We start from the raw sequence: 24,609 nt of genomic DNA, 5'->3' as shown, positions 1-24,609 counted from the left end.
TGAAATTCAACAAACTAAAAAGGCATTTGAACTAAAATAAACCACCTGTAGAAATTATTTACAACTGTTTATTGAATATAAGTTGTTTAGATACAAATCATCTCAATAAAAACTTTTAGAAAAGTCAAGTTTAGTAATCATCACCTCGAGAGACAATTTCTTTGCATGTTGGACGAAGAATGATGGTATGTTCAAACTGAGCTGTATAACAACCTTTGATGTCGCATAACGGTGGATATGCATCTACAACTCCCTTGTCACAGAGGTCCTTCAGCGCCATTTGGTATTTAGTAGCTCCGGCTCTATCCAACCATCTTTTGCAGAAAGCTAACGTTCCAAAATTCTTATTGATTACGTTCAATAGTGATTTGGAGCTTTGTAACCTGAAACATGGAAAATATTCCAAAAAATTGGTCAAAAAATATATATACAACCTTGAAACAAAATAAAATGAATTAGAATTAAATTTTTCATTTAAAATAAATGAATATTAAACTTAACCTCACCTAACCTAAAAATCATCAATATTTATATTTTTGCTTCTTAATCAGAATAGTGATAAATCAAGTATTCAAATAATTGGATATAGATACAGTACCTTAGAGGAACATATGGAACATCGAAATTCTTCATGTAATGCGAACAGTCCATATCATCATGAACAACTCCTCTACCGGTTGAACCGAAAGTTTCAATGGCATAATATTCATTTTCTTCCATTACAGTCGCCTCTCCACCTTTCACAATAGGTACTGTTTTTCCTGCGTGTATTCCTATAAAAAAAAAAAGATATTAATATCCATGCCATCCAAAATAGTTTAGAATCAACTTACTATAAGGGGTTATTGAGTGACCATTCAGATTACGAATGGATTTAACAGGATAAGTTTTGCCATCTAATTCAACCTCATAAGATTCCATTACCTCCTGGACTGCAGCTCCTATTTCACACAATTGGACGTCAATTCCTGAAAAACCAATAATTTATAACCACAAGCTAATAATTTAGGTCCAATTTAATCACCTGCAGCATTAATTCCTGTGTTTGTAGCATCTTTAACTGCTTCAACCAGCTTATCATATTTTGGATTGAAGGTTTGTGTGAAGGCGCAATCGATGATTCTTCCATTAATGTGTGTACCAAAATCAATTTTAACAACATCATCATATTCCAAAACAGTTGGATCACCAGCATTTGGGGTATAATGTGCAGCGCAGTGATTTCTAGAACAACCCGTTGGGAAGGCTAGACCTGCTTTCAAACCATTTTCTGCTATCAATTTTCTTGCGGTATTCTCCAGCTCTTCACAGATTTCTATCATAGTCATACCAGGTTTGATCCATTTTTGAATATGTTGACGAGTCTGAAATAATAGAGTTATCCTCCCAGTAAACATTTGAATAATTACAAAATTACTTGTCTGTGAGCTTCAGCAGCCAGTCTGATTTCATTATAATCGTCATAATGCATTCGATCCAATGCTTTCTTTTCTTCAGAAGTGAAACGATCTTTGGCTGTTCGATCATCATTTTTCACTGGATGCTCCATGATTTGACCTTCCGGAAAAACTTTGTCAGGAAATAGATCAACAATCGGAATAGAAGGAGGATCAGTTTGAACAGGTTTTCCACTACCCTTTTTTCGGTTCCTTTTCTTTTTTTTCTTCTCTACATTTTCTTCATTATCAGGGACAGCATCCCCATTTTCGTCACATTCTCCGTTGGGTTTGGCGTCGACTATCTGGGAGTCGACTTGATTATCTCCTCCTAAAATAAAAATGTGCTTTCATTTCAAACTATTTCAGAACATTCTACGCAACAGGTTGAATTTTGGGAGTAGTACGAACCTGCCTTCTTTTTTTTTTTCTTTTTCTTCTTTTTTTCCGGATCTTTGGAGTTTATTTCATCAACAACATCTTCAACATCTTTATTCTCACTATTTTTCTCGATTTCAATTTCCGTCTTTAACGCTGCCATGTTTGAATCGGTAAAATGGTAATCAGATTCACAAAACCAGAAAAAATTTATTTAAATGTCACCGAGACATATGACAGCTGACAATGTTTGAACCACAAAAAACTATATATATTTTCAAAATGAAAAATTGGCAACAAACTCTTCTCTTCCTTCATTCACTATTTTTTTGTTGCTTCTATAGACATTAATTATTTTTCAAATATTGTAGGAAAAATAGTTTCTAAGAATAATACACATGTTTTGATAATTTGTTAATATTATTAAAATACAGAAAAAACAAATATCATAGATTTGAGATTAGTTCTGAGGACCTGAGGTCAAATATTACACTTCTGATAGGTTAAAATATTATTTTCAATTTAAAATTTTAGAACAAAAAAATGCCGCCACAACCAAAACGAAATCGTTGTGTTATTTTGTATGATTTAAACTGTAAAAATCAACGGCAACTGCGTCGGGCATTATTCAAAATATATTCCCATCATTATTTTGATGATAGTAAGGATTTAGTTAATTTGGTCCTTGTAAACTGCGAAAAAACAAAAAATCGAAAAAATCAAGAATTTGGAAAAGATTTCGAAAATATTTTCGAGGTCAACCGAGAAGAACGCTTATATGATCCTACTTTTATACATGATAAGATAGAAGTAAAGCATACAGATGGTGCTCATTGGAAGGAAGCAATAAATGTAGCAGTACAAATTTTGAAAGAAGACAATACTCCTAGAATTATAACTTATCAAATTCTGTTTTTAACAGATTTGATTAACTTGTCTTCAGTAAAAGGAAACATTGATAATATAGTACAGGAATTAAATGTTAATAATATTTTTCTATATATTGTTGGACCTGAAATTGAATCTTCTACAACTCTAACATCTTTTGCTGACTCGAAACTGCTATATGCAGATTTTTCTATTGACAGCAAAAATGAAGTATTAATTGAAGCAAGTAGGTTAGTTGAAAAGAGTAAAAATGCAGTTATAGCGAATGTGGAAATGGGATTACAATTCTTCTTCAACTACCAGAATCCTATTGGAAAACAACCATGGACAGTACCACTAACAGTTGGATCAAAAATTGAATATAGTGTAAATAATTCTTCTATATCATCTTTCACAATAGTTATGGGGTGTTTTAGGTTGAAACTACAAAACTCATGGAAACAAATTTTGGATATCAATTAGAATGCGAAGACCAAAAACCGGACCCGTCAGTTTTCATTAGTATGGAGGATTCAACAAGAATTTATGCTGAAGAAGATATAAGGAAGGGAATATTAAGACATGCTAAATTTGTTCCTCTATCTAGTAATGATATTTTCAATGAGAAAGAGGAAAGGATGTTCTCTCTTGTTTTCATCACAAAAGTCGAACATATTCCTGAATACATGCTAACAGTAAGATAATGTGAAATATATTCTAGTTTCATCTTTTTGAGAATCGTTTAATTTTAAGGGTCCTGGTTGTTACACAGTAACTGCATCAGATAAGTCACCAACTGCCTCTTTTGATGCTTTAGTTTTGAGATTACATGCTTTACAAAGTTGTTTGATTGCAAAGAGAGTGTATGCTGAAGGAAATAGTCCTATATATATGGCATTATTGCCATGTCCTTCAAAGTAAGTTCTCCATTGAAAAAGTGCTGAATTGTTAAAGAATTTTCTTCTAGAAAATGGCTATTGGCTGTGGAGTTACCCTATGGGTCAGATGTTCCTTTTGAGTGGTTAGAGCAAAAACCACAGAAAGATGAGATAGAAGTTGCAGAACCAGTGTTGAATTTTCTAGACAGCATAACTGTAGGTTCCAAGAATTTTTCCCTAAAATGTCCAATGACACCAAATGTTGTTAGTTCATCTGAAGGTGAAGCTCTAGTTAACTTGGCTACTGAGAAACTTCTTCAAGAACCTAATATGCGCTTGGAGGAGGTAAGTAAGACAGCTGCATAATAGGCAGTCCAGATCAGGCGACTTTAATATATTATGTGGGTGATATAACTTGATATCTTCATAATAGCTGCTACAATTCTAAAATAACTCCTCCGTGAGGAGATGCACAGACAACTGATGCACATTGTGGGCATTTTTGTTTAGTCTAAGTTTGAATTATCAGTGCAATGAAAGCTTCCTTCAATCTTAATCTAATTGAAGCTTGCATTATTGTCCATAGTTACAAAACCAGTCAAATATACAGAGAAACTCTCAATACGAACAATACCACTTTTACGACAAATATTAACAGGCTATTCTTTGATAAGTCTCTGGATTGCATAATTTCATTAAGAAGTTAGGTTAAGCTTCATTAGGAGGTTATGTTAGGTTAGATTAGGTTAAGTTGTAATTCTTTGGGAACCTCACATGATATTGGAAGAGCTTTGCTTCTATACAAATTTAATATAGACAAAACATCAATTTGAATCAATTCTTTCAGGTAGATCATGATCCTTTTTCAACAAATATCAATGCAGATATTGGAAAATCGCTAAGGGAAATGTGGCCTTCTCAAGTGTATAATGAAAATGAAGATGAAGAAGATTTCAAAGAAGAAGATGATGATGAAAGTGATAATGAAGATGTAGATTATTTCTAACAATATACACACTTTGATAATTGTAAGATATAATACATAAGAAAATAGATATTTTCAATCTGATTATGTATTATTTTTCACATTAACATTACAGGAAGCAGTATTAATATATCTAAGAATAATAGAAAAATATTCAATGAAATTTAACTAACCTTTGAACTAATCCCTTTCCTTGTTTGAAAGAATTTATCAATATATGCTTTTGGATTAACATTGTACACAATTAGAACCATATAATGATTTTTATCTAGATTGGGGTGATACTTAAATCTAAGTTCTACACGTGAAATCGAATATAATTGTTCAGAAACATTTGATAGAAATTGATCTTATGTAAAGTGTTCAATCATGAAGAAAAGTTTTTTATCAGATGTACCAGGCTGTGCCCCACAATTACTGGCTGTTGTTTTAGGTTAGTTATTAGTGTTCATGTTCTTTTGCTTTTGAACACTATCATTATCTATCTCTTTTTTGAAAAAAAGATATAGATGGCGGTCTTATTTGGGGATTCCCCGAATCTCGCTGTAGGTATTGCCTATCTTTATCGAGTGTACTTTTCCCACACCGCTAGTGCACATCAGTAGGGAGTGCTACATTCCTTGCCTACCACAGGAACGGAAAATAAAAAAAACGTTTATTCACAGGAACCTTGAACGCCATCTCCGACGGCATGCAGTTCGGATGGACCTCGCCGATGGTCCCCAGGTTCCAAACTCCAGACGCCCCTTTCCAGATCACAGAGACCGATGTCACGTGGCTGGAGATGACCTACATGTTGAGCGGTATTGCTGGAATGCCGATAACTATCTATCTGGTAGACACCATCGGCAGGAAGAAATCAGTCCTGCTTGCCTCTGCTAGCTGCTTGATAGGTTGGGTTTTGATAGGCGTCGCTGATAAGGTCTGGTATTTGTATGCAGGACGTCTCATCAACGGCCTGGCAGCAGATATAGCCTTCATATGTTCCCCCATGTACGTGGCGGAGATAGCCCACCAGAAGATACGCGGGTTTTTGTCTGGCCTGATTTATGTCATGGTGTTCGGAGGGATCTTGCTCATTTACTCTATTGGACCTTTCGCTCCGGTGTGTAACAAAACTCTGACGAATAGACAAAAATACAAAAAGATTGATGAAACGATCCTCACGAAATCTTGAAACAGATTTCTTAAAAACAATAAATCAATATAACCAATTTCAGGTCTACGTGCCGGCCATGGTCGGTTCCGGCGTCCTACTGATACAACTCTGTACCTTCCCCTTCATGCCAGAGTCACCCTACTACCTCCTCTACAAAGACCGGAAGGAAGAGGCCAAAAAGTCTTTGATGCAACTACGAGGTCTCGAAGGCCCCCAAATAGAGGAAGAACTAACAGACATTGCCGCAGCCATCGCCAGACAAAAGAAAGAGACCGGCAGACCCTTGGATCTGATCTTGGTGAAGAGCAACAGAAAAGCCGCCACCATCATGACTATCCTCAACGCAGCGCAGCACATGGCAGGGGTCACCGTCATCACCATGAATGTCCATTTGATATTGACAGCCGCAGAATCAATCTACCTATCACCTGAAACTTCGGCCATTCTGTTTGGAGCTGTCATGCTTGTCGCAACGATAATCTGTCTGCTCCTAATCGACATGTTTGGTAGGAAGATACTCCTGATCAACTCCGCCTTGCTTTCAGGTATAACTCTTCTCACTATGGCGGTATTTTTCCACCTAAAACACAACGGTGTGGACGTTTCTGCAGTTAGTTGGATACCGATTGTGTGCGTTATGATGTTTGCTGCTTTCTTCAAGTCTGGCTTAGGTATCATACCCATAGTGATGACGGCAGAGCTGTTTCCCGCCAAGATAAAGGCGCTGGGTATGGGGTTTGCTGACATTGTCTACATTCTCTTCTCTTCTGTGTCCATCTACGTCTACCGTTATCTGGTGGAAAGTATAGGCATATTCTTCCCTTTCTACATATTCTCAGCCTGCTGCTTTCTGACGGGATTGTTCACCTTCTGTTTCATACCCGAGACGAAAGGAAAGACCTTGGAGGAGATCCAGATGATATTGAAGAAATGATTGTGGAATTTTATGGTGGAAACGTTCCAACATTTTTATTGAGCAGAGAACAATAGGATGGAGATAATCCGGTTAATCTTGTTCTCGTGATTAAATACTTATGCAATAGTTAAGTGAATGACAAATTACAATTACAAATAATTTTTGTAACAACTGATTATTATATTTAACCGTTAGCCAACAGACAGTGTGACATTTGGCTATCTGTTTAAAGAAGAATTCGATATTATAAACTGTTGAAATATATTGACTATTGACTACCTACTTTAATTGCGCAACTTAGAAGAAAAAATCTAGTTACAATTCAAATTATTAATGTCAGCTTCAATTATCAAATCTGACAATTCTTTTTCTACTGACTTTCCTAATTCGCAAAGAATCCAATCCAATCCAAATTACCACAAGGACAACCGAAACAAACAATAAACCTACATTGGTTGGAAAATTAAATCTACCTTTAAAATAATTTTAACTTTATTCCTTTGAAAATGTCATAACAAAAGTTGCGATAAATGACAATGCTGGAGTCGAATCATAGAAAACAGTTATTTACTGTCATATTCATCAAAATAAATGAAAATTTCTTTTGGAAAATATTGACAAAAAATGTTATCCTCTACAAAATAAATTTGTTCATAAATAATATAGATATCTCATCAATTTTTTATTATGCTGAACTCGTGACCATCATTATTCTTTGGATTCGAAACAGTAGTACCACGTACCAAATTACAACCTAAAATTTTCATTTTTCAAATCACCTTAGAAACTTACAATGAATTGTTGTACTTATAATTATTTATTCCTTTTCAATGCAGAAAAATCACATGTCATCAAATTTCTACCATCATCAAGTAGATTTCCAATGGAAAAACTACAAACTTATGTTGGTCACTCTGCATTTCTTTCCAAGCCTGTTTGCAGAATGAAGCGCCATTTTACTAACCTTTCTTGTGAAGGAATGCAATATCTTTTAAATAAAATATGTTGATAAAAATATGTGAAAGTGTCACATACGATATCTATAATTCTCATGGGAAAAAGTTTGAAGTGAGTAAACTTCATTTTGGGTCCTATTTCAAATGAAAAGCTAATGTCATTTTGGGGCCAGATAGTTGAAAACGAGTTAGCATTTCGAGTTCTCTCTTTGTTTTCACCTTATTGCTGCATGGTATAATTCAACTAATTTTATGATTAATTTCTGTTTTGTGTTAATTAGAATGAATATGGTATATGTAGTGCTACTGTTTTGACATTCCAACTTTTTCAGATAAATTGAAATCGGTATGGAAGATGGTTTACAGAAGGAATTGACGAGTTCACCCACACCAGATCACATTAATAATGGAGTAGCTTCTTCAGTTATGGCAAACTTCCCGGAAGGGATAGTTGCTGATACCAAAAAAGAAGTTGGCAATCAATTTGAGAATTCAGGCCCCAAATTCAATGGAAGTGTACATTCATCTGATGAAGCTGATAATGATTCTGATGCAGATGCCTTAGTTATAGATGAAAGTGTTCCAAAACGTCGTGTTAAGAAACGTAAATTGAGTAATAGATCAAAAACTAGTGGTGATAATTGTGAAGAAAGTGAAGTTGTTCTACATTCAAATCCATATTTCAACGAATCCCTTTTTGAGTTATCCCAGCAACACAACAATTCACATACAGAACATGAAGTTCCCTGTAATGTAGCCGAGAAATGTGGACGCTTGAACAAATCAAAACGTATTAAAACTAAAAACAGTCCAAAGTTACGAGAATATGCTCAATACCTGGGTCTTCAACCTGCTGTGCAATTTAAATGTTCTAAGTGTAAACAATCTGGATTTGAAACATTACAAAGTTTAAATGAACATTTAGTGAATTGTACAGCTGACCCTAGTGCTTTTGCAGAAGTTGAAGATAGTTCGGTTTCTAGTTTTAAATTGACAAGAAAAGTGTTTTTATGTTCAGCATGTGGCACATATTACGAAAATTGGAATTTATACATGCATATGCTGGAGCATCATAGGAGATTTATATGTTTGTATTGTCTTGGAATGTTCTCAGTGTTGGATGATCTATGTCAACACATACAATCTAGGCACAATTGGGAACCTCACCAGTTGGAAACACCTGCTGATTTTTTCAAAGATTATAAAGAACCTTGTTTTATAATTTGCTGTGAATGTAAAAAGTTATTTAATGAACAAGACAATTTTTTTTATCACAATTGTGTACCGTGCGATAATAATTCAGGTGCAAAAAACACATTAAGCAAAGGTGTCAAAAATAAGTGTATTAAACAGCAAATAAGACCAGAAAATCACGTCACCGGTGACTCAGTTACAGACAATTCTGGGGAAATAAACTCTTTGGTAGTCGGATGTTCTAGTGACACTCCAGTGAATAAAATTAAAAACTCTGAAATGGTGAGAAGTTCAGTGAATGTTCCTGAAACTTCTGAGGTTCTTCCCGAGATGCCAGATTTCAACAAGAGGACAACAGGAACTGAATTGACACCTCAACGTATGGGCAGTCAAACATTAGAAAAAAGTGATTCCTTTGAAAAAGATGAGCATACCGAAAAACAAGATAATAGTGACTTGGAAGGATCTTTTTCCATGGAAACCAATGACAAACAAGCATCGTCAAATCTGACAATTGACACCAGTAATGATGAAGGAAAAATTGATGAAAATTCTGATAAGGAAAGAGATGTGAATTCGCCCACCTTTTCAGAGAAACAAATATACGATCAGTCCTCCAGAGATAGTGACTTCAAATCGCATGACAGTATGAATTCTGACCCGGAAGAAAGTAGGCATCCAGAAACAGAAAACATGAGTGCGGAAGAAAACGTTGAACCGTTAGAAACCAGGAAGGTACCGAAATTATCTCTGAAATTACCCAAAATGGACGCCTACTCCAAGGTAGAGGCCGAGGAGAGTGATGACAGCGATAAGTTAGGTATGGAAGTAGATCAGATCGAAAGTGAAAATGAAAATGAATATATAAACGCTAACGAAGAGAAGGTAGAGAACATCAGTAATGATAACGACATTCAAGTAGCTGGACAGGATATCAGTATAGTTGAATTAGAACTAGAACAACCCCTAGATAAGTTCGATATAAAGATACTCCTGCAAAAATGCTTGCTTGCCACTGTACCGTCTTGCGTTTACTGCAACCATGCAAGGAAGATAGCCGTAAACGGTAAGCAGTTGGGACTCCATGCTATAGCCCAGCATAGATACTCTGCCATCGTTAAAAGTATAACGGAGGAAGAACTGATCCCCGAAAGTTTCGTTAATAGGATCAAGGAGTCCCTGGAGGATCTTGATAAGGTCTACTTCAACCTGGAATCTAACCTGACCGAAGAAGCGGTTACCTTTTCTCACGTATTCGAATGCTTCCAATGCCGTTACTCAACAAACGTACACAAAGAACTGTATCTGCACAACAGGAAGATGCACACAAAGAACCTGCTGCTGTGTATAATGTGCAAGTCGAATTTCTACAGTTATAGCGAGCTTATCTGCCATCTCTGTCCGGGAGAATACGTTTTGGACCACGATATTCAGTACAGATGCTGCATGTGCGTCAGTGACGATCTGCCCTCAGCCTTCAGGCTGATGGTGCACCTGAGGAAGCGACATCACGTTTGCGACGTCTGTCTCGAGCTGTGCCACAACCAGTACAAGCTCTCGAATCACGTCTGGAAGCATAAGCTACATCACTTCTGCTACCGGTGCGGTATAGCATATAGAAACAAACAGGATATCACTAGACATCTATTCTGGAAACATGGCACCGAGAGCGTGCTGTGCAAGAAGTGCCTGCAGAAGAAGTGGCCTCACGTCTTCCACTTCTGCATACCACCCGCGGTCTTCACCTGCGAGGAGTGCGGGTTGAACTTGACCAAGGCCGTTTACCTGAAAGTGCACAAGAGGATCCATGCGGACGAAAAGCCCCATCGTTGTCAGACCGAAGGTTGCGAGCAGGGTTTCATATCGAAGAAGCTCCTGCTGAAACACGAACAGCAACACCTCGAACCTTCCAAGGTGGAGGACGAAGAGACGAAAGACGCCGAAGATAACCGCGTCGAAGACATAGAAAACGTCGACGTGGTGGCGGAAGACAAGAAGGAGGCTGATAAGCCGAAGCCAAAGGTTGACGTCTTGGATTTGCCGGAACTGAACCTATCCGAAAGCAGCGACAGCGAATCGGAGAACGAGGCGCCAAAACCGGAAGCCAACAAGACGGAAGAGGAGAACATCATAGAGACCCTGGAGGAGAGAACGCTGGAGGTCGAGCAGGAATTGGCCAACAGCGTGACGGTGGCGCAGGAGGAACAGGTCGAAAGGACGGAAGACGCGACCGATTCTTCCGTTCCTATTCTGGAGAGCATCTGGGACGACTTCAAGATCTACCAGGCCAAGAGGGAGAAGATCGACAATCTGTTCGGCGAATCGGACAAACCTGACGAGGCCAAACCAGATGAAGTTCAGACGGAACCCGTTCTTACGCTGGAGATGGCTCTCCAAGACCACGATTATTTCTATGACCCTGAAAGCGGTCGCGATTCGAACGTCCTGATCGAAACTGAACCCGATTTGTCGCAGAGGGTCGACCACGACTATTGCACCCCGTCGGAATCCACGCCTGCCGTGGAAAAAGAAGAAAAGGAACAACCAGCACCGGCGGAGACGAAGAAAGCTGATAACTCTGACGATTCCAGCAGCGACAGCGATTCCTCGAGCTGCTCCTGCGGCTCTAACTGTTCCTGTTCTTCGGATTCTAGCTCGAGTTCCAGTTCGGACAGTTCCGACTCGGATAGTTCGACCGAAGAGGGCAGGAGAAGGCAGCAGATCCGACGAGAGAACAAGAACGCCAAGAACGAGGAGAAAGAACCGGAAACTGCCAAGGTGGAGCCGAAGATCGAGAGTTCCGCTCCTTCTACTGATATTCCTATCCTGGAGACCGACTTGGACACCACCGAGAGCGAGACGGACGAAGAGTTCTACGACAAGCAACCGCAAAAGTTGGCCAGGAAGTTGCTGGAGGAGAAGAGGAACCAGATCCTGGCCGAGGTCGGGTCTCTGCCCAACGGCAACATGTACCAGACCAGCAGGAACTCCACTCCCAGCCTGCCCGAAGAGGTCAAGCACAAGAAGAAGCTCAAGACTAAGAAACGCAAGAAGAAGAAGAGCGAGAGGAAGGAGACTAGTTTTACGGAGTACGCCGCTCCTGAGAACGTTCCGGCAGCTCCCTATCCCGTCTATCAAAGCCCAGTTGTCGCCCCCTTGACCATATCCCTGAATAAGATTTCTTCACCTCTCCTGAACCAACAACAGCATGTAATGGCAACCCCTGCCCAAGATCTTTCTAACCTTAGACAAGATACAGATTCCAACCTTCGAGCTTCTAAAAGGAGAAGGGTCCCCAACAAGTTCTACGGTTATTCTAGCGACGAGGAGGCCGACAAGTCGACACCTACATCGTCGAAGTGGAGAAAGGTCGAAACTCAGGTCAACACTGTTCAGCGTCATTCACCTCTGACGGTACCGCCCATAACCATAAAGACGGGCGTGGCCACAACCAAACAGCTGGTCGAGCCAATCACCATAAGGCAGACCGCCAAGTCGGGCGAGTTGAAGGTGCACCAGAGGCAGCAACAAGCCGTAGCCCCGCCCCCAAGGGTGCCGCCTCTTCAGATTAACACCTCCTTACTACCCAGAACAGTTTCCGAAGAACCAGACTCGGATTCAAACGAGTCCACTGTGGAGGAGGTAGCCGAGCCTGAACAGCCAAAGGTACCGGTATACTGCTACTGCAAGTGTCCCTATGACGAGGTGTCTGAGATGATAGGATGCGACTCCCACGACTGTGAAATCGAATGGTTCCACTTCGAGTGCGTGGGGATCATGGTGCCCCCCAAAGGACAGTGGTTCTGTCCGGAATGCAGAAAGAAGAAGCAGAGACGAGAGCTTATGAATTTCTAGTATCAAGATATTTCGCTTTTAACCACCTTTATAAAATAGTTTTAATTTGAGAGTGTTAGAGATGTTCATGCGGAGCCTGAATTTAACACGAGTTTAAAGTTCTTTAGAAATTATCTATGATATATTCTGATTGAATTTAAACGTTTTTTCTCATTTATTAAAATTAAAACTTTTTGATCCATTTTATAAGGCGAGCTTTTGTTAAAATTAATATCGTTATTATTGGTATGAAATAATAATGTAACCGTTTTAGGAAAAAAGAACATTTCGATAGTCAATTCTTCAAAGTGTAGCGGGAAACAGTTGTTACAATTCGAAGTGGAAATCTTTTGCTAAGCGAGAATAATGTCGATGTGAAGGGTCTATGTGATGTCTGTGTTGCTTCATATATCTTTAGTGATCGTCCAATGAAAAATGGATTTTTGTCATTTGCATATCGAGGCAGAAAGTTTATTTGACTTTATTTTCACTACGAGAGCCAATGAGGGGCAGTTGGTTTTGAAAACAAAATGTATATAAGGTGTAAATATTGATTATTTTCAAATATTGTTTTTTTATTGTGGTGAAACTCCACAATTCAATCACCTCTCTTCTGAAGAAGTTTGTGGCCAAAAGTTGTTGAAATTATTAGTTGTATATGTGTAAATAATTTTCATTATTCCTATTTGATAGTTATTTGTAGTTTTAGATCTGAGAAGGATTCATTATTTCAGTAACTCGATTGTATGTTAAAACTATACAAAATAAAATTAAATAATTCATAATACTCTTTTTCTTGAGCCTACAATAAGAAATCTAATGATAATATTTATTTATGAATAGACAATCAATATTGTATTATTTTTCTTGAAAAGTCGACACCAGGCGTTCGTATAGAAATAAAAGCTGTATACTCATGAGTTTTTATTTTGTGTTTTCTATAAACTTTTCCTCACACATAAATCTTCTCAACAGTTTTTATAACGAAAATATTCTTTTTGCATGTTTCAATTTGTTTAGGCAAGTCAGTAAATCGTCTTTTTTTTCTTTAAAAGTTTATTAACAAGAACGGCTAAAAATAATTGCCAATGCATAATACTAGGGCAAAACAGGTCAAATGCTTTGGTCTGAAAATAAAATGAGATCCATATGAATATTTTGAGTTGAAAAGAATAAATTGTGATACATTCAATTAGAGAGCAAGTAAAAAGAAAATAAAATTGAGCTAAGGGTAAACATTGAACAAACTTGGATAACCTGAAATTCCTTTCATATACATACATTTATTATCAGATATGGATATTCGAGTATTATATACATATTCAACAAGTCTGAACATTTTAAAAAATTGTGCACAAAATTAAGGACATCGAAAAGCTATCTTTCCTTCAGCTTTCTATATCTCATTTATGGCACAATGAGTTTTTGGAAATAATATATCAATTTAAAAATGGTTCTTTGCAGAATGTTCAAGTGTCAAGGATAGCAGAAGCTGCAATTTCCACGTTCCAGTTGCTTCTCTGTAGAGCATCCTCACATTTTTCTTTCGAAGTCAGCCCCAACCTGCAAAATCATTTATAAATATATGTACAAATATTCGATTTGAGAAGAAAAGCATAAAGAAAATTTGTTCTTGAGTAAGACTAGATGGATACTTGAAACACTCTTGTCTACAGAATTTTTTAATTTAATCCAAAACTGAAGTTGTTGAAATGTACGTCAGACGCTTAAAAAAATCCTATGTACAAGTGTATGATTTTTTCAGCTTTTCAAGTTTAGAATCAATTCCACATAGAATTCGAATCATTTCATTCTTGATGTAGTTTTAAATTTGATTTTCGATATTTCCTATAAAATCATGTATTCAATGAGAAATTGGTAACAGGCAACGTCAGATTTATCACAAAAGTACTTACTTCATCAACTGATCGATTTTAAGAGATTTTATAGAAGTTTCAACGTCCCAGCCACATTCTTGAAGAACCTTTAAACATTCTTCCGAAGTTATATTTGGCACACTGCTCATCACTTGGCTCACTTTTGCATTCCTATATTCCGGACTCATCAGCCTTTCAGCATCGGAACAGAGCTGCAAAACAATGAAAACTTGCATTTCTACAAAATTGAAATTGAAAATAGAGCATTTGAAATGGATTAATGCTAAAGCTCGATCGGAGTGTTTTATTTCTGAAGTTGGTACAATGGATTTGTATAAATAACATTCATTTTGTATCTCATAGATCAATTCCTGGTATATTTTTGTCGTTTAAATATACAGGGTGACTCAATAGTGCTTGACTGGTCGAAACTCTTGTAAATTTTGAGCTAGGAGAATGATTTAAATTTTGACATAATCCACAGTACTCAGCGCATAAGCTTAAATTATTTTTGACTCTACAGGCTGGTCTGAAAGTGGTGAATCATGATACCACATACATATTTCTAAATGAGAATGTCCAATTTTTATATGATACTGCATGAAATTCTGATTTCGAAATACCCCACTTGTCATCATTTATCTGTGATACTTTTTGACGTGAAGGCCACTTTTTTTGAAAAAATTTCATGGTTATAATGGTTTATTTAAACTAGAGATCATATCTTGAAAACCGTTTGAGATTGTATTGTATGATTTGGTTCATTGGATTCCCGAAAAGTTGTCACGTATTCTTTCTTCAAATTTACATCACATTCACTCTACAGGTAGTTTGAATGGCACTGAGATTTTTAGAAAATGACTTTAAAAAAAGGTCAATACGTCCATGTACTTAAATGGCATGCCTGATTATTCTTTGCCTGTCAGATACCCTAGTGAGTAGTCTTCAGTTTTTGTTGCGACATGTGGTGGCTAAAATGAATAGTAATGGCAAAAATAGAAATTCCAAATAATAATACAGATGTTATCTTAAATTACTAATTTTTCGACTACTCAAATGTGGGCATATCACTAACATGAAACAAACATTTGAAGATTATTAAAATTGAAGGAGTTTATTCAATCATAGCCATCTAAATGTATTATTTCAACTTCGAAAATGATTTCAAAGGGCAAAAAATATACAGGGTGATCCATTTGAAATAGCAAAGTTCATCATTATTCCGGATAAAGGAAAGATCTGACAACAATGTGAATACGACCATATCACAAGATCCTTGCACAAAAAAATATAAAAATCGTGCAATCGCTGAGAATTTTCGAATCGTACAACCAGAGATCTCTGCTGGCAACACCCATAATCTAAAAGCCGAATAAACATGCAATAACATGCATTTATGTTCAGTACACAACACAAAAAAATGATCTGCCACAGCTTGATCTCCTCCAGACTGAGGTACCTCATTAATTGTTGGGGAAATGCATCAAATACATTATTAACAAGGCTACAAGTGTTCCAAAATAGAACTATAAAGATATTATTGAACTATGGCATGTTAACACCTACATCAATATTATATAAGGACACTAAACTTTTGGACATTCATAACCTAAAGAAATTGGAACAAGTTAAACTGATTCATGGCATGACGAACAATTATATAAAGTCAAATTATAGATTTACACTAGTACAGGATGTGCATAGTCATAACACCCGAGATAGAGGTACCATCAGAAGTGAACTCAGGTTTACAAGGAAAGCCCAGGACTCCCCAATTTACCGAGCAATAGAAGCATTTAACCAAATACCACCAGAAATAAAGTATATAAGAACTAAAAAAAACTTTAATATTAAGCTTAAGTTGTACCTGAAAGATTTATTTTGTTTAGTTTAACTTTGTTGTTGTTTTGAATATTATATAGTATTATTTTTTTGTATATTGTTAAATAGGCCTTGTCACCAGTACTTGTATTGTATTAGAGGTCAAGAATAAAGAAGTAAATAAATAAAATAACTTACAATTCCCTTCTGGATCCTCCTCTGAATCTGCTGCATGCTTTGCGGCTGACCCAACCCGCCCATAGGAGAGGCAGGAGCCGGCCTGTGAGGCCTCAACACCTCGACAGGCACCTGACTGTACAAGTGTTCCGGAATCTCACTATAAACCCCGTCCGGAACCTCCCCGTAAGACCTGACCGAATACTCGCTGGTGGAACCGCCGTACACCCCCATCTGAGAGCTGTAGGAGTTCCTCGAAGACTGCAAGCCCAACCGTTCGGGACTGTAGGTGTTCTGGTAGCACTGGGACTGGTTCGCGTACGACGAACTGTTGAGGTTGCTGCCGCTCTCCAGCACGCTGTAACGCGACACGTTCAAGTTGGAACAGGTCGAGGCGTATACGGGGTCGTAGCGTCTGTTGCTCTTGAATTCGCCGTATTCCGTTTGGATGACGTAGTTGGCGCCGGAAGAGGGCGCCATGTTGACGTTCTGGGTCGACTCGTACCATATCCTGTTGACGGCGGACGCCGTGCTTGTAGGTAGGGAACTGTAAGCCGACTGAGCTTGTCCAATCGCCTCCTTTTGGCTCTTGTTCGATGACGGGGGCAGACTTTGACCTTGAAGGATCTGGTTGGTGTTTTTAGGTTCGTTTTTCGTGTTCACCGAGTTGTATTCCACCCTGTTCTTGCTCTTGAGATACTTATCCAGGTCCAGCAGGAACTCGTTACTCATGCTTGTGTCGGATACCGGATCTGTGTTGTTCAGGTTATTTGTGATGGCGTTGGCTAGATTTGTTGTTTTCACTGGCTCGATCTGAACACTGCTATTTCTCGAGATCGGTACGTGTTTTTCGTGCTCCTTCTTACTATCTATCACATAATTAATACTTTTATCGAGGATCGAATCGTTGTTGGATATCGACAACCCTCCGAAACTTTCAGCTAGGTTTTTTGGAACCTTGCTGTACATTGTGGGGGTTTTAGCTTCGCTCTTCTTGAACCCCAAAGACACGTTTGGACTCGTGTTGAATATCTGAATATCCGAAGTGTCGAAAGGGTCTTTGGCTAAGTTTTGAGGTGCCTCTTGCGCAGTGCTTAATGTGTTGAAGTATATTGGTGGTTCTTGATATGGTGGAGGCTCCGTTACTGTTCTCGTAGGCCAATCTTCTTCGCAACCTATAAAATGTAACCAATTTGAATAGAACATTAACCAAAAATTAGACACACCGACAAAATTAAGAAAGCTGTTTTTTGTTCACCCCTGCCCCTGTATATAACAAAAATGGAAGGAAATGAGGACGGCATCTGAACAGTTATGCTCCAGAGGAATTAAGCTACAATTCAAAAATATAATTGCTGAAATTGGCCAAAGGGTTTGAGAGAAAATGAATTACAAACTCAATTAACATTTTTTCCATTCTCCTAACTTTTCCAGTGTATTGCCAATTGAAAAATCCCCGGTCTGATGCACAGATGGCGGTGCTAGTATTAAATCCATATGATTTTTAGCTAGTACCAACCTTCAAACGACACGTGTCAAAATTTGACAGCAGTCGGACCATTAGTTTGTGAGATATGCGTTGTGAGTGTAGCTACTTTTATTATTTGAAAAGAGATAGAAAAAAAGAATTTTGTGTGCTGATAAAATATTGCTTTTTGAAGGGAAAAAATACAGATGAAGCAAAATCTTGGCTTGATGAAGAGTTTCCAGGGTCTGCACCAGGAAAATCAACCATAATTAATTGGAATGCTAAGTTTAAACGTGGTGAAATGAGCTCCGAAGACGGCGAACGCAGTGGATGCCCAAAAGAGGCTGTCACCGACGAAAATATAAAAAAAATTCCCAAAATAATTTTGAATGACCGTAAAGTGAAGTTGATCGAGATAGCAGACATTGTGAAGATATCATCTGAACGTGTACATCATATCATTCATGAATATTTGTACATGAGAAAGCTATGTGCAAAACGGGTGCAGCGCGAGCTCACAATCGATCGAAAGCAACAACTTGTTGATAATTCTGAGCAGTGTTTGAAGCTGTTTAAGTGCAATAAACCTGAATTTTTGCGTCGATATGTGACAATGGATGAAACATGGCCCCATCATTTCACTCCGGAGTCCAATCGACACTCAGCCGAGTGGACTGCACACGATGAACCGAATCCATAAAGCTAGGAAAAACACAACAGTCAGCTGGCAAGGTTATGGCAGCAGTATTCTGAAATGCGCAAGGTATAATAATCATAAAAACGGTGCAGTTTCATCAAGACAATGCGCCGTGTCACATATCAACGAAAACAATGACAAAATTGCATGAATTGAGCTTCTAATTGCTTCTGCATCCACCGTATTCGCCAGATCTGGCCCCCAGCGACTTTTTCCTGTTCTCAGACCTCAAAAGAATGATCGCTGGAAAAAAATGTAGCGCCAATGAAGAAGTAATCGCCGAAACTGAGCCTATTTTGAAACGAAAGACAAATCGTACTACAAAAATGGTATCGAAAAGTTGGAAGATCGCTGTATCGCCCTCGAAGGCAACTATGTTGAATAATAAAATAGAATTTTGCCAAAAAAATGTGTTTTACTATGGTAAACCGGGGACTTTTTAATTGGCCTGTTATATTTCAATAATAAATGTAACTCTATTCTTTAAAAGAAGACTTACCGAATTGGGGTACATCTATCGGAGTATCGATGAGCGAAACACAAGGAGGTTCACTTTTAGAAGTGTCCCTTTTGGTTTTCGCCTTGCCGGAAACCATTTCGTCCGGTGACAACTGTATGAGAACTGCTTCTCGGTTGGTCTCCAACCTAGGTTCCGGAGGCCTTTGAGGCTTGTTTCTCTTCGTCGTATCGTTCTTCTCGTTCATCAATTTCTTATAGGAGAACTGCTTCTCGGTAGCCATCTTGTGCGAGGCGATACCTGAAAGATTCACTGGTTTCAAAAAATTCAATAAACAACAGCGTTTATGTGGCGTCTCTTACTTCCTCTGGTCGACTTCTTCCTATCGGTCAGCTGGGGGAAGGGTTTTTCGTTGATTCCCAGGCCTATAACGTCCGGGGGCTCCATCGGATTCTTTAGATACATTTCGTCGATATAGGATGGACTGCCCCAAGACTCTCCGAAGGCTGACCCATGGCCCGTATGAATCAGAGAGTTGTGAAGGGGCTTACTGATGTCGTCAGTCTGTATCGGTCTCATGGGGTCTACAATGCATCTAGGGAACGTGCCGATTTGGAAGGTTCTTTGATTTTGGCCTAGTGTGAAGGATTCATCGAAGGGAAATTAGATTTAATGAATTACCAGGTTTTCAATAAAAGGATAAAAATGTGCACAAATTTATAATGGTTGCGTAACTGGATTTTCATAATAATTTGAATTTTTCTGAGGATTATTAGGGAATTGTTTGTTTTCATACATTTCTGTAATTTAGTTTATAACTTTTAGTTTCTGATGATGACAACGTTGTTGTCAAAAGTTTATTAAGAAATTTTGTGGACAAGAATAAATATTTGAAACATATAAAATATACTAGGTTAGAACTATTAAGAGGGGCACTACAGGGATATCGAAAACTGTTAAAGATACAGGGTAGCTTAAATTACAAAAAAAAATGCGTTATTCAGGAATGAGTGTGTTGGTGTTAACAGATCCAAAATATCTCCAATGGTTCCCGAGATATCTCGAAAAAGCTGAAAATCGAGATTTACTTTTTTCCATTTGTTTCTGGAGATAATTTCACGAAATTTGGTTTATAGCCATTATCCAATATAGAGATTCTAATAATAATAAACTTTATTTAGCACTCGGCTATTGAAAACAATACAAATGTAATCCACTAACTTAATTAAATTCTTCATAAATATAACTCATTAAACATTTTTTGAATTCTCTATAATTATTACAATATTTGATCTTTTCAGGTAGTTTATTGAAGATAACTAATCCCCTGCTAAATGTGGATTTATTCATTAATGTAGTATTAACTTTTTCTATGTAAAAATCATCTCGACGTCGTATTTTATAATTATGTATCTCCTTAGCAAATTTTAGCTTTTCACTAAAATATTCAGGTAACATTTTATTCCTTGCTTTGAATATTGAATCTAATGTTCTATAAATAATCCTTTGATTGACACTCATCAATTTCAAACAATTTAACATATTTCTTATGGGAGTTCTTTTATTACATTTCAAAATAATTCTCATACCTCTATTTTGCACTTTTTGTAACCTATCTATGCTACCTTTATATAAATTAAACATAACTGACTAGCAATAATCCACATGAGGAAGTACCAATGATCTAAACAACATCAGTGACGTATTCATATCAATTTTACCGCTTATTCTAGATAAGAAACCTTTTTGGACATTTTATTTGCGATATAATCCACGTGGAACTGAAACTTTAAATTCTCGTCTAAAATCAATCCTAAGTATTTCATTTTAGTAACCCTCTCTATTTCATCTTTATCAATATTCATCACTTGACTATCGCGTCTCTGAAACAATGGAAAAAAAATCTGAAGAGACGGCCATTGGATAATGGCTATAAACCAAGTTTCGTGAAGTTATCTCCAAAAACAAATACATATACAGAAAAACAAGAAAATCTCGATTTTCAGCTTTGAAATATCTCGAGAACCAATGGAGATATTTCAGATCTGTTCACATCAACAACCTCATTTCTAAATAACGCAACTTTTTTGTAATTCAAGCCACCCTGTATCTCTAACGATTTTTGATATCCCTGTAGTGCCCCTCTAAATAGTTCTAACCCTGTATAAACATAATTGTTTCTTATTCTTTTGAATACAAAGATTATTATTATTATAACTAAACTTACCTTTCCACCAATAGAGTTCGGCATTGCCATCTATTATCGCAATCTGGTCCCCCTCCAAAATATGCAGATGTTCCGGTTCGTCCAGCTTGCTTAGTGCCCTCATCAAAGGGGATTTGTTCTTCCTGAAGAAGTCCTTGAGAGCGGCAAATGATGGCCTCTCTTCTGGATTTTTTGCCCAGCATTGTAGGAGTATCTTGTATATTTCGGGAGAACAAGCATCTGGATGATGAAGTCTCTCACCTTCTTTGTCGATTTTTCTGAGTATTTGGGAACCTGAGAATGAAGGGAAGTTATGATGAAAATTTCATTTTATTTTATTACAGAAAAACGTTTACTACAATAGTAAAATGTTGATGAGGCTGCATATTCGAAAATACATTTACTATTGAAGAAAAAATATATTTTTTAGGTTATATATCATTTTGTTGACATTTACCTTTTAAGGTTAGAAATCACAGCATATGAAAATTGTCAGCAATTCCCTGTATGACTTCTGTTCAAAATATTGTCCAAAATCCACTCAGATCTTCAATATAGAACTTAATAATGATATATTGAAATACACAAATTCTCATATATTTGAATTTTGATTTTTTTTAGAGGTTATGTTGATATTACTGACAACTCATCCACACCCCTGAGAAATGATATTAAATTACCTATTAAACCCATCCAGGGATCTTCACCGAACGAAAACATTTCCCAAACTGTTACACCAAACATCCAAGTATCTGAAGCATGACTGAACTGTCTCGATCTTAAGGATTCCGGGGCACACCAAGGAAACGGTACTTTCTTGTGTTCGCTCATCACATAACAGTCCTCTTCTTGAGGTAGAGCTCTCATCAAGCCAAAATCCCCAATTTTGATCTGTAGAAACAGAAAGAAATTAAATAATGATGCATATAAATTAATAAATATCAAAATGGAAATACCTTGTCTTCACTGGCTAGTAACACATTCCTACAAGCTAAATCTCTGTGCAAGAATCTTTTGTTTTCAAGATAAGCCATTCCATCGGCTACTTGAGTGGCATATTCACAAAGGAGCGGCACTGGTACATGCTGGCATTGCTTCCTGAGATAGTCTAGAAGTGAGCCTAATGCAGCTAACTCGGTAACCATCATCATAGGTTGGGATAAAACCACACCGTACAGCCTACAAGATACCTCTACAAGATAAGCAATATACAAATGTATAAAACTATTTACCTGATAAGGTTCTTATGGCTCAAAACATGCATTGCTTGAACCTCTTTTATGAAATCCTCAAAAACTCCTGGCTGAGCTAATGCATCAGCTTTCAAAACTTTAACAGCTACTGGTATAATTTTTCCATGAGGACTACTCCATTCTCCTAAGAGAAAATTATATGAAAAATTGATAATCCAAGTATTTTTCTTATTGGTTTACCCCTTCTTACAACTCCAAAGGAACCATCTCCCAATTTAACTGAGAGTGTTATTTTGCTTTCTTCAATAAGACAAGAAGTAAAATCACTGTCCACAATCTTCTCCCCTTGTTTTTTATTTGTGCTACCTTTGCTATTAACTGGAATGAGTTTATTGATGAGATTTTTTTTCTTTTGACTAGCCCTTTTTTTCTTCACTGCATCTAATAATCGTCTTGCTCCTGAAATATTTGGGAATTAATACATTTTATTTTCAATACCACATAAATATGACCACTTTACCTGGCTTACTAAGCCCAATATTTTCCAAATCTTCAGTTGTGACATAATCAAAATGCTCTAATCTTGTTAAATGTAGATCATCTCTAATAGGAATCAAAAACTGAATCAATTGAGTATCCACCAGTATTTCTTTGATGATTTGAATTCCTTCTTCCGACATTATGTCTAAAATCCTATAATTTTCTCAAACCTTGAAACTTTCCATATTGTATTCTTCAGTTTCAACTCAATTTGGTAATGAAATATTTATTAGGAAATCATATGTAGTTACTCGCGTTCAATTGAGCAGCCCTATTATACCATTAGATAAATAAAAATTCAAACTCCAATGAAAACTTTAGGAGTAACATTGAGCAGAATTATAAAAGAATTTTCTTTTGATACATCACACCTCATTGAATATATATTGGAGAACGTTGCCCTAATCATATACAAAGAATAATCTCGAATATCACACTAAACATTAAGAAAAAAGGAAGTGTAGTGTTTTGAAATTTTAGTCGAAACTTCACTTTTGATTTGATATTTACAAAATACAAATAATGAAATAGAACCATAGAAATAAGTCTATTTGACGTTATAGCAGAAAAAAAACAGGGGAAAACCACAGAATAAATATTCATCAGACATTCTATGGAAATTCAAAAGGAAAATTTCTTTCAGCATGGAAGAATCTTTTTTAGGATTATTAGAGGTTTGAGGGATCGGTGAAGGTATTATATTGAAACTTTCGTTTTATTTTTGCAGCGATTTCGGGAGAATGCATCAGTTGAAACTGAATTGTGGAATATAACAGAAACTATTGTAAATGATTTGGAAATCTGCAAAAATGAAAATAGAGAGTTGAGACAGCAGTTGAAAGATTTAATGAATGAAGACACTTCAATTTCCCAACTTTATCTGGAATTACAAGGTAATTTTTTCAAAAAAGTTTTCATATTTCTTGAACATAAGATCAATTAATAGAAACCGCTTTAAATTTCATTATACATTTTTTAGAAGAAAATGTAAAGTTCAAAGAGGAAAATAGAGCATTAAAATTCAAGTTTAATGCTCAAAAACTACAATTGAAATCAGAAAAACTCGACATGGAGAAAACATGCGAAATGAGAGTTCAAAATTTACAAGAAGAAGTCAAGAGGATGAAACAGGTACTGCAACATAAAGGTAAGCATTTGATGAATTGAATCATGTTCAAAAAGGAGTAAGTATCCATATTTTTCCGGTAGAGAAGGAATTTTTCGAAGAACTTCAAATGGCGCAAGCCACAGCAGCGTATGAATTCGAAAAAATTGAACAAAAGTTGAAATGGCAGCTTTCAGATATAGGCAAGCAACTGCAAGAGAGCAATCTTATCAACACCAAATTACGCAAGCAGTTGGAAAACTTAAACATCGAGGTTTGTTGAAAATGGAAAATCATTTGACCTTCAAACTATTCAATGACATATTATCCACAGAATATACGGCATAATTCTATGTCAATAAACATAGAAATACCCGCAGTTCGGAATACAGAAAATTCAACAGAAGAAGTCACGGAAGCATCGATTAATTATAAACAGGATAATCAAAGAAAATCAGAAGAAGT

General features: G+C 36.9%; 6 protein-coding genes across 7 annotated transcripts in view; 4 read left to right on the top strand and 2 right to left on the bottom strand.

Moving 5' to 3' along the window:
• Positions 1-50: 50 nt before the first annotated feature.
• On the bottom strand, positions 51-2,051 carry LOC123680633 (methionine aminopeptidase 2). The gene is made up of 6 exons (XM_045618621.1): positions 1,848-2,051; positions 1,418-1,767; positions 1,025-1,364; positions 834-968; positions 599-773; positions 51-383 (listed from the first exon to the last, which is right to left on the bottom strand). Exons 1-6 carry the CDS (start codon positions 1,975-1,977, stop codon positions 131-133), a joined length of 1,383 nt encoding a protein of 460 aa, XP_045474577.1. The 5' UTR covers positions 1,978-2,051; the 3' UTR covers positions 51-130.
• Positions 2,052-2,169: 118 nt separating this feature from the next.
• Positions 2,170-4,628, top strand: LOC123680632. Its single transcript, XM_045618620.1, has 5 exons — positions 2,170-3,068; positions 3,119-3,376; positions 3,435-3,598; positions 3,649-3,904; positions 4,407-4,628. Exons 1-5 carry the CDS (start codon positions 2,358-2,360, stop codon positions 4,563-4,565), a joined length of 1,548 nt encoding a protein of 515 aa, XP_045474576.1. The 5' UTR covers positions 2,170-2,357; the 3' UTR covers positions 4,566-4,628.
• Positions 4,629-4,816: 188 nt separating this feature from the next.
• On the top strand, positions 4,817-6,883 carry LOC123680635 (facilitated trehalose transporter Tret1-like). Its single transcript, XM_045618622.1, has 3 exons — positions 4,817-4,977; positions 5,210-5,649; positions 5,765-6,883. Exons 1-3 carry the CDS (start codon positions 4,914-4,916, stop codon positions 6,635-6,637), a joined length of 1,377 nt encoding a protein of 458 aa, XP_045474578.1. The 5' UTR covers positions 4,817-4,913; the 3' UTR covers positions 6,638-6,883.
• A 568-nt stretch (positions 6,884-7,451) lies between these two features.
• LOC123680630 lies at positions 7,452-13,388 on the top strand. 2 transcript variants are annotated; one of them, XM_045618617.1, is made up of 2 exons: positions 7,452-7,687; positions 7,908-13,388. In XM_045618617.1, the coding sequence occupies exon 2, from the start codon at positions 7,924-7,926 to the stop codon at positions 12,622-12,624; it is 4,701 nt and encodes a 1,566-aa protein (XP_045474573.1). In that variant the 5' UTR covers positions 7,452-7,687; positions 7,908-7,923; the 3' UTR covers positions 12,625-13,388. The 2 variants fall into 2 exon arrangements, with proteins under 2 accessions (XP_045474573.1, XP_045474574.1); XM_045618618.1 differs by having other exon boundaries at positions 7,686-7,808.
• A 126-nt stretch (positions 13,389-13,514) lies between these two features.
• On the bottom strand, positions 13,515-23,549 carry LOC123680631 (activated CDC42 kinase 1). The gene is made up of 11 exons (XM_045618619.1): positions 23,020-23,549; positions 22,740-22,958; positions 22,539-22,683; positions 22,263-22,485; positions 21,987-22,197; positions 21,328-21,600; positions 19,463-19,735; positions 19,143-19,400; positions 16,500-17,653; positions 14,520-14,692; positions 13,515-14,166 (listed from the first exon to the last, which is right to left on the bottom strand). Exons 1-11 carry the CDS (start codon positions 23,177-23,179, stop codon positions 14,073-14,075), a joined length of 3,183 nt encoding a protein of 1,060 aa, XP_045474575.1. The 5' UTR covers positions 23,180-23,549; the 3' UTR covers positions 13,515-14,072.
• An 86-nt stretch (positions 23,550-23,635) lies between these two features.
• Positions 23,636-24,609, top strand: part of LOC123680636 (synaptonemal complex protein 1-like) — a 1,400-nt gene continuing 426 nt past the window's right edge. Inside the window, exons 1-5 of the mRNA XM_045618623.1 lie at positions 23,636-23,713; positions 23,767-23,932; positions 24,019-24,186; positions 24,249-24,418; positions 24,479-24,609. The exon at positions 24,479-24,609 is cut by the window's right edge and continues 426 nt beyond it. Of these exons, the coding sequence (XP_045474579.1) occupies positions 23,684-23,713; positions 23,767-23,932; positions 24,019-24,186; positions 24,249-24,418; positions 24,479-24,609 (665 nt within the window). The 5' untranslated portion in view covers positions 23,636-23,683. The remainder of the gene's footprint in view (positions 23,714-23,766; positions 23,933-24,018; positions 24,187-24,248; positions 24,419-24,478) is intronic.

Source organism: Harmonia axyridis, chromosome 5 (assembly GCF_914767665.1).
Source record: "Harmonia axyridis chromosome 5, icHarAxyr1.1, whole genome shotgun sequence".
NCBI lineage: Eukaryota > Metazoa > Arthropoda > Insecta > Coleoptera > Coccinellidae > Harmonia > Harmonia axyridis.
The sequence above is the reverse complement of the archived record's forward strand: the minus strand, read 5'-3'. Positions and strand labels throughout refer to the sequence as shown.